The 9,148-nt window shown below is 45.8% G+C and overlaps 1 protein-coding gene across 1 annotated transcript in view; it reads right to left on the bottom strand.

Annotated features, from left to right (window-relative positions):
- Positions 1-2,067: 2,067 nt before the first annotated feature.
- The window catches only part of efnb3b (ephrin-B3b), an 88,719-nt gene continuing 81,638 nt past the window's right edge, over positions 2,068-9,148 (bottom strand). The window contains exon 5 of the mRNA XM_039609464.1: positions 2,068-5,516. Coding sequence (XP_039465398.1) covers positions 5,089-5,516 — 428 coding nt within the window. The 3' untranslated portion in view covers positions 2,068-5,088. The remainder of the gene's footprint in view (positions 5,517-9,148) is intronic.

Raw genomic sequence — 9,148 nt, 5'->3', positions numbered from 1 at the left:
AAGTGGTTCTGGTCTAAGAGGGACCATGACAATCTTAGAAAGGTGACTGTAATGTTTTGGTTTATCAGCATAAGTGAAATCCCCGTCATAGGTTATTTGTAAGAGCATCATTCCTCTGTCATAGTTTTCAGGTATTATGCAGTGTGGCCTACTAAAACACTGACTTATTGCTAAAATGTGCTTCGACAAGAATTTTGGGGATTTAAAAAAAAGCAAAGAAAACAACCCCTGAAACTGCTGAACCAGGTCTCATTTGAAAACACTTCAAAATTTTGTTTATCAGTCCCAGCAAACACCATTTGTGTTTCCAAGCAGGTTATGCTCAAGGTTTATAAGATTACTACCTGCTGGACTGCATATGAACGGAGCGAAGTGAAAGTGACAAAATGCGGCGCCGACTGCTGCTGTGCCATCGATAAGAAGTCTTAGCAGATCGCCCCCGACTGAATGTTTACTTTTTGCCAAACCTTCTTTGTACTTGGCCTCAGTTACGCTGACAGGTTGTCATGGCAGAGGCAATGACAAGTGTCTTTCAGGATCAATGCCGGTGTGTGACAGTGAGGTTGTGTTTGTGTAGGTGGGCTCAGTGTGTGTGTGTGTGTGTGTGTGTTGCTTGTAATCTACTCACACACATCACAGATCAAAGGGCAAAGGCAGCTGCCTGGTCACCTAGACTTAGGCCACCCTGGTGGCACATCGAGCCCTGTAGGGGCTTTAAAAACGCACACACTGACACAAACCCACATCCGGATGAATTTTGTACGACAGAGAAAGACGCTAACGGTTGCCATAGAAATGTTCCACGGGGCTACAAGGAGCCAGGGGAAATAGAGGAGGAGGAGGAGGAAGAGGGGTATAGAGAGGGGTGATGGAGAATGGAATCAGCTCTGTCAATACGTTGCCAAGCAACGCTCAACACTAACGAAGCTGGGTTTGATAACTTGTTGATAACACCGATGGGAGAACATGTGCGTGTGTGTGTGTGTTATTAGCAGAGGCAGTGAAAGAGCCCCTGCTGAGACGAGCCCAGAGCAGAGATAAGGGGAGAGACCTTCTATTACAGGCAGGGTTAGCAGGCCTCAGGAACTCTCTCTCTCTCACACACACAGGCAGAACAAAAGCTCTCAGCCAGACCCTCACACAATAATGAATCACACAACGGGACAAAAAGAGTGGTGCTTAAACATTTTTGTTTTTTTTTTGTTTTTTTATTCAACCTTTTTTTTTTCCAAACCAGGAATGTACTAGTTTTTTCCTCTCTTTAGAGGTGTGTTGGAGGGGGGGGGCGAGGGGAACGTGGAAGGAAAGGGAGCAGGGCTCAGGGGTCGCCGTGATGAGTAAGACAAGGAGAGCAAAGGAGGAGAGAGGAAGAGGAGGAGGAGAGGACACGCACACACACAAAAAAACCCTTCTCACATGGAGGTGTCCCAAATACAAAGTCTCAACACGTCACATATGAGAGCCACCTTTGCTCCGTGGCCTCCGCTCGCTGGCTATTGGCACAAAGAAACACACATACTCACACACATTTACACACACACACACACACACACATACGTACACTTTCACCAGCGGAGAGGTGAGGGAGCTAGGCAGTGGCTGCTTATTTTTTTATTATTATTATTATTATTATTTTCCCCCCCTTCTCACCCCGGTTCCATAGAAACAGCGTTTTCTTCTTTCTCTTTTCAAAGCAAACAATGGCGGCTGTGTCCGTGTTGTTTTTTTCTCCTCTTTTCTTTCGTTTTTTTTTTTAGAAAAGCCAACACGTCGAGTCGACCAGTCAAACACAAATGGTGAGAGCCAGAGACACAACTTTGAAATAACATCGACATGAAAACCAAACAATAATAATAAAAAAAAAAGGAGAAGAAGGAAAAAGTCCAAGAGATACTTGACATTCTGCTGAGAGGGAGCGGGAGAGGGAGCGCAGCGGGCTGAAAACAGGCCAGCGGCTTCCTCGTCGGAGTCGACGGCGTGAAAGTCCGCAAAGTTTACTTTCCCCCCCCCCACCCCGCCCCGCCCTCGTTGACACAAAAAAATAAAACAATGAGTCGCAGAAGCTGCTGAAGGGAGAGTAACAGACACTTCATTTGGCTTGGAGGATACTTTTAGGTATTCTGAGCATGTTTCAACTTTAAACAGACATTGACTTAACAGCGTACATAAAGAAAAACACAACACATGTTGGCAGTTGTACAAAAAGAAGAACTTGAGTCATTTCATCTTTGTCATCAATTTTCATACAGTCAAATACAAACTCCTCCACTGGGTTAAAAAAAACAAAAACGAAAAAACAAAACATATCCGAATATCATCGTGTGCCCAACAAAGTCAGTTTAAGACGAGTGTGACACTTAAGCGTGAAACGTATCTCATTGTATGACGTCAGGTACAAAAACACGGCTGAGAAATGTCAGAAGGTCCAGATTAAACACTGGCTTCACACAGAAAAACATGGCTACAGCATTGGAGGCTTTGCGTGTATGTGTGTGTGTGTGTGTTTGGGAAAAGCTCTCCACTGCCATCCAGTTTACACATAAGCCATAAGCATGTTTGAGCAACACAAAATAGCTTTATTAGTATGCACATGTGAACACATTGCACCTCTGAACACAGCGATGTTATTGCCCTCTGAGGTCGAGGTGCTGGGCACTATTGTGTTTGTGCGCGCGCGAGAGAGAGAGAGAGAGACAGTGTGAGTGTGTATGTGTGTGCTTGTGAAAGCGTGGGAGCATCTAAAAGCAGAGGAGGAGAAAACACACACAGTCGCTCTGTTCATCCCTCCGTGTCCGTTGGGTCAGTCTTAATCACAGAAACACAGAGTCATATGAAAGTAATCAGCATTTTTGTTGAGCGTGTGTGTGTGCAAGTGTGTGTGTTGGGAGTGCAAGCGGGTGTGAGAGACAATGTACGCCATTCAATGCAATCAAGAGGCATTTGTGACAGTCATTAAAAGGTGTGAAATTTGCGTTAGGTTGTGTTGGGAGGGCGTCAGAGTGTGTCAGAGAGAAACAAGGTGGGATTTTCTTTTGCGTGTGTGTGTGTGAGCGTGTGTGATACACAGAGATGCATTTCAACACAAATTTTGGCGGAAAAGAGGAACAAATCCAAAATGCGAGTCACAGTAGGTGTGTGTGTTTGTGTGTGTGGGGGTGTGTGTGTGATGAGATCTCTCTTTGTCGTGGTTAAGAGTTCAGCTCCTCCAAAAAAATCCATTTTTGGCTGTAGGTCCGTCACCTCATACGGGAGACTCTCCATTTAAAGAAGAGGTTTCTCTGCTTCACCGGCCACTCTTCCATCCCTCCTTTCCTCGGGATCCTTCATCTCGCGCTCCTGCCTCTCCCGTCCTCTTCTTCCCTCGGCCTCTTTTTCTTAAGTGTGCAATTCCTTCAGTCTTTCCCTCCCTCCCTCCCCACTAGCTTTCTTTTTTTTTTTTTAAATTCTGCATTCAGACGCCGCTTTTCTCCTCCACCCCAGACAGTTCTCCTCTCTCTCTCACCCCTGTTCTTCCTTTATTCTTCATCCCCACCTCTACCCCGCCCCTAACTTCTTTTCACTTCCGAAAAAAAAAAAACATTTGAAAGGAAAAGAAAAAACTTTCATAGATGGTTCTACCTCAACACTTCCACAAACGAGGTCTAAACTTCAAAACTACGGCATAGTACAAGGAGCTATAAAAATATACACAGAGTTCAGAGACCCTAGAGGGAAGGAGGGAAAGGAGGAGGAAGGAGGGAGGGCGTGAATGAGAGAGGGAAGAGAGGAAGAGAGAAACGACCTCTGTTCACCGGAAAAATTAAACAAAAAACAAAAAAGGGATTAAATTAATATACAAAGGGGAGGTGGGGGTGGGTGGGGGGTAAACAAGGTCATTCTAAGTTGTGAAAAAGAAAAATAGATAAAAACAAAAAAATGTCTAGCAACAGAAGTGTAGTTTAAACAGAGTGGGTAAAACAAAACAATAGAAAACGGAAAAAAAACATCTAGAAATTATTTACTGGATATTCATATATATAATCTATAAGTGTCAATAGCGATAAAAAATCTCACTTTTTTTGATATTCGCTCACTATTTTGTGTTTTGGTATTTAAGACAAGTCTAAAGAACGCACACATTCGCACAGTCACTCACGCACAAAGCGTGCGCACGCACACAGACTAAACCCCACGCGCGCATATGCAAACTTGCCGTACTTGAAGCACACTAACTGCACGCACACGTCTAATGTGGAGCAGCAGCACCGCCATGATTATTGACCGAGTTCGTAGCTCGCTCTCACAGTCACACGCATTATTAAAATATACAAGATTCTGAGAGTCACCGATTGGTCAGACCTTGCGTAGAGGCCCTGGCTCGGTCATGTGACCGCCGCTCGGACGGTGCTGATCGGGCGAGTCCGAGGCCCCCCTCTTCCCCCCGCGTTTTCTCAGGAGAAACAAACACATACAAACTAGCATCCTATTATTGAGTTAGTGGTAGGGGCCGGACTCTGATTGGCTGATGGAGTTCTGCGGTGCTAAGTGGGGGTCAGGGGACTAGTTTTTCTTGCTGTTCTTGTCCTTTGCTTTCTCCTTTTTCCTTTTTACTTCTTCAAAACATCACATTTCCCAGCGGCAGGTCCCTACCCCTTTAAAAAAAACAGTGTGTGCTGCACATGCACACTGGCGTTTAGGGGAGGACTCTTCAATTCAACATGTGTGGGGGGGGGGGCTCATTTAGCTCTGAGTTAACAAGAAGGGGGGGCACTCAGAGCCTCTTGCCTATTCGCGAGGGCCTTGTTAACAAAGGCTATGCACGGTTACGACATTGCCCTTTACACACACTTGGTTGTGTGAGAATGGGGTGGGGAGGCTTACTCGGCTAGAAACACAACTGTGGCCAGGGGTGCAGGCTCACAGGGTAGTGAGTTGGGGGTGTGAGGGGGTCGGAGGGGCAATACTGGCAGTATTGAGGGGATCAGGGTTGGAGCTGTGATGGAAAGCTTTGCTGTGGCTTCATTTGGAGCAGGGATGTGGGGAGGAGGGATTGGTCGGTAACGGGTGGAGGGAGGCGGGTGCGTCCAGTTGGCCGGAGCAAAGGCCACCTCATACTTTGTAGTAGATGTTGGCCGGGCTCTGAGGCGGCATCTCCTGGACAATGTAGACAGGGTGTCCGTAGTCCCCGCTCACCTTCTCGTAGTGCGGGCAGTAGGCCGAGTCTGACGTCCGCAGAGGGATGATGATGTCGCTGGGCTCGGAGCCGTTGTTGTTGGAGCTGGTGATGCCCCCGCCGCCTCCCCGTTTGGGGCTGGTGAGGGAGGACAGCGACAGCGGAGGGTGGTGGGTGTCCGAGTGCTTGGCGTGCCGCCTCCTGTAGCACACGACGCAGATCACGGCGGTGACCAGCAGGAGGAAGGCAGAGCCTCCCGCGGCGCCGGCGATGAGAGCGATGTTGGAGGGTTGGAGAGGCCCGTTCTCACCTCTGCCTTCTTCCCCGAAGGGTCCTCGAGGCTGGCTGGAGTTCCCCGTGCCGCCTGAAACGAATCACAGAACAATCTTTACTTCCGGTAGCACAAGCTGCTCCCGGCGCCGCACAATTCATCACGACCAATGCACCGGAGCAATAACACAGCTTGCTCTCACAACTTGCGTTTTCACGAGCTTTTAAATAAGCATACCATTCCTTATGGCTGTGAACCACAATAGCATGAGTAATGGCGATGGTTCAGCCCAAACTAGCAGGCATAAACCAGTGGAATGCAGCAGCTCTCACAGAAGCTTATATGTGGTCTCTTTATTGATGTGATGGAGTGGACAGCAGTCCCTATAAAGCAGCGAGGAATGTCCGCAGTGAATGCGAGTGTACTGAGCAGTATATACTCCTGCGGACAGCCTGGCTGAGCCGCAGTGTGTATCAAGGTAATACACTCTATTTCCCTAACCTTAACAACTGTATTTACTTAGCATTACAGCCAGCCACATAAAGAGATCCTCCCCCCTCCGCCGCCACCACCAGACCACACACTCGGCCTGCCCGCTGGCCTCCCTGCCCGCCCGTCTGTCTTTTTTATCTGTCTGTCTGTTTATCAAACTGTCTGTCACACTCGGGTCCCGTTGCTCCCTCTGTCCGCCCCGCGTCTCGCCTGAAACCTAAGATCTTCACAGCCTCGGAGCTCGCTGTCTTGCCCGCGGGAGGTCGGGTCAGAACTCAGCAGGTGAATGATGGTGTGGAGGTGTGCGAGTGTGCGTGTGCATTTATAAAAACAGGGCTGATACGGACTGCTCTGGCACCGGACATGTGTATGTGAGTTGTGAACTGGTTAAGGCAGGTAATGTGAGTCTCTGCTATATAGGGCCTCTGGATTGGTCTATCATTATTCTTGGCACACATCCCTCTCTGTTCTCCCCGTCTGTCTCTCTCCGGCGTCTCCTCCGTTTCCTCGCCCTCCCCTCGCTCCGTGGTTCTTTCTATCTTCGGGTTATTGTAGCTGTAATGACCCACCTTGCTCTGAGCTCAGCACCTTGCAGCACAAACACACACAAAGGCGCACACACAAGCGATACTGACGTACACATCCAAGCAAACACACCTCATCCCCTTTCCTCCCCCCTGCTGCGAGGCCCCCTGCCGCGCTGGACTGACTGGGAGCAGAGCACTAATGCCAGAAGTCGATTACACTCCCTGCTCCTCCTCCCTCTTTCTTCCTCCCACCATTAACCCAACATCCCTCATTCTCCGTCTCCATTATGACTGCCGCCTCTCACCTGCTCTCCTTATTATATCCTCTTCCTTCACCTCTCCTTCTCCGCCTCTCACTCCCCTTATTTTTGCGCGTCTCCTTCCTTTCTTCTGTGTTAATTTTTTTTTTCTAAATCACACAAGTTCAGACTCCGAGGCCTTATTTTTCTTTTTTGCTTCCATCTATTTCATATCATTAGCGGATTCCACCTCGGAGAGAAACACGCAACAGGTCAGAAATGAAAGAACGGGTCAAGGTGTCGTCTCATCCTTGCTTCTGAGCCAGCTGTCACATTTCAGAGAGGAGTAATTGGTCTTATATTCGGTTTTTTAACATATTTTTTGGAGCTGTTTTCGAACACTCGCCACATTAGTTATGTTTCCACCGGGCTGCCGCACAAATGCAAATTTCAGGCATTTTGTCAAAATAAAGTGTGAATGAGCGCGTGCTTCCATCAGAAACCTTTTATATGAATACATTCAAGAGGATGTGACAAAATTACATAATTCCTAGAGCAGCAGTAACTCATGCATTATGGCATCTCATTGCTGCTCCCCACATAAAATGCTCTTCTTTTTTTTTTTTAAACAGAATTAATTTGTCTCTTTCGATCCATTTGTACTTGGAGGATGTGCACCAGAGCCCTTCGTATAGAATCACATCAGGAACTTTGAGGTGTCACAAAACAAAGAGAAAAGCAGGTGAAAGGAAAAGCGAAAGCTTGCGGCTTGGCAACAGGAGCGGAAATTCAAATCATGTCCTTGTCATAATCAGTGGCTTAGATGGGTGCACATTAGGACTGTAATGCAAAGCTATAATCTGAATCTTTACTCGTATTTTGTTTATTTCGTGCAAATAACTGGAATGGGTGAGTCTTAGCTTCTCTCTGCTTTGCAAAACAAATTTGGTAAAAAAAAAAAAAAGAAAAAGTTGGGTTGCTGTGTTAAATGTAAATAGAAACGGAATATGTTGTTTTGCAAGTCAGTCAAACAATATAATATTATATAAATATATATTAATATAATTGACTGAAAATGATATCCATCCATCTATTATGTTCCACTCATGTAATTCAGGGTCGTGGGGGAGGAGCCTATCCGAGCTACTGGGGGTGAAATGCGAAACATATCAAATACTGAAACTGATTAATCTCATTTAAAAAAATAAAAATTGCTCATAGTGAATTTGATGCCAGTAAAACATTTACAACAAGTCAAACAGGAGCACGTTCCCCACGCTGTCCACATCTTTTCACAGTCTGGGAATCCTCTGGGCAACCGAAAGGTTTCCCATTCTCACACGACATTGAATTATTTGAGCCTCCTTTATATTTAATCAGTAAATTTAACTTTTTTCAATGTCGTGTAATATGAGCAGAATGTGGGATGGCCTTGTCGTGAAAAAAACAAAATAAAAAAATGGTAATGTTGCTCAGCACTGACGGAGCCTACACAGATGTGCAAGTTACCCCGTCCATTTGCACTAATTCTCCTCACATCATCACGGATCTGATAACACGTGCTCCTCTTTAGCCTAAAGGCATCATCAACTTCAAAAACAATGGTTGCCCTTTGAGCCATCAGATCACGGGACAGTTTCTCAACACCTTAATCCACCTTAAGTGGGCTCAGGCTGAGAGAAGGTGTATTTTTTACCCCTCTTCTATCCTGTCTTCCTCACCCTCACCTCCAACCAGTGGTGGCAGATGGCTACCTCTCCTTGAATCTGGTTCTACAGGTTTCTTCCTGTTAACAGGGAGTTTTTCCTCCCCACTGTCGCCAATTGCTTACACACAGGGGGTCATCTGATTGTTGGGTTTTACTCTGCACTATTGTAGCGTCAGCGCTCAGTGGACTGCTGTTGTGATTTGATGCTGTATAAATAAAACTGAACTAGATTGTTGTTTTCACACCAACCATGATACTGACCTTTTTTTTTTTCAAGGTAGCTGCTCCATGAGGTGTTTACTGTTACACAACTGTTCCTGTTTTTTATGCCTCAATTTTTTTCCAAACATGTTGCTGGTTTCAGTTTCTAAATGAGCATTTTTCTTTATATCTGTTGTCCTCTTACTATTTTCACATACAAAATATTATATATATTTTTTTTATTTTTGAACATTTCAGCACTTTGCATCAATAGGAATCATGATTCATTTGGTTCCTCTTCAAACTACCTAGAAAATAACGATTTTAAGTCTCCCGTTCTCTGACTTGGAATCCATTTATAGACGTTTATCCTCAGCGGACATCTGTAATGAGTGATGGTTTTGATTCGAGTGAGTTGAGTTTGCGGGTGACAGAAAAAAAACAACAATCCTTTCGTATCTATTCAGAGAGCATTTCTTGTTCATATCCCAATAATGTATTTCTATTTGTTTACATCCCAAGAGAGCCACGCAAACACAATGAGAAACTGTGAATAAG

Source organism: Oreochromis aureus, linkage group 3 (genome assembly GCF_013358895.1).
Source record: "Oreochromis aureus strain Israel breed Guangdong linkage group 3, ZZ_aureus, whole genome shotgun sequence".
Lineage (NCBI taxonomy): Eukaryota > Metazoa > Chordata > Actinopteri > Cichliformes > Cichlidae > Oreochromis > Oreochromis aureus.
The sequence above is the reverse complement of the archived record's forward strand: the minus strand, read 5'-3'. Positions and strand labels throughout refer to the sequence as shown.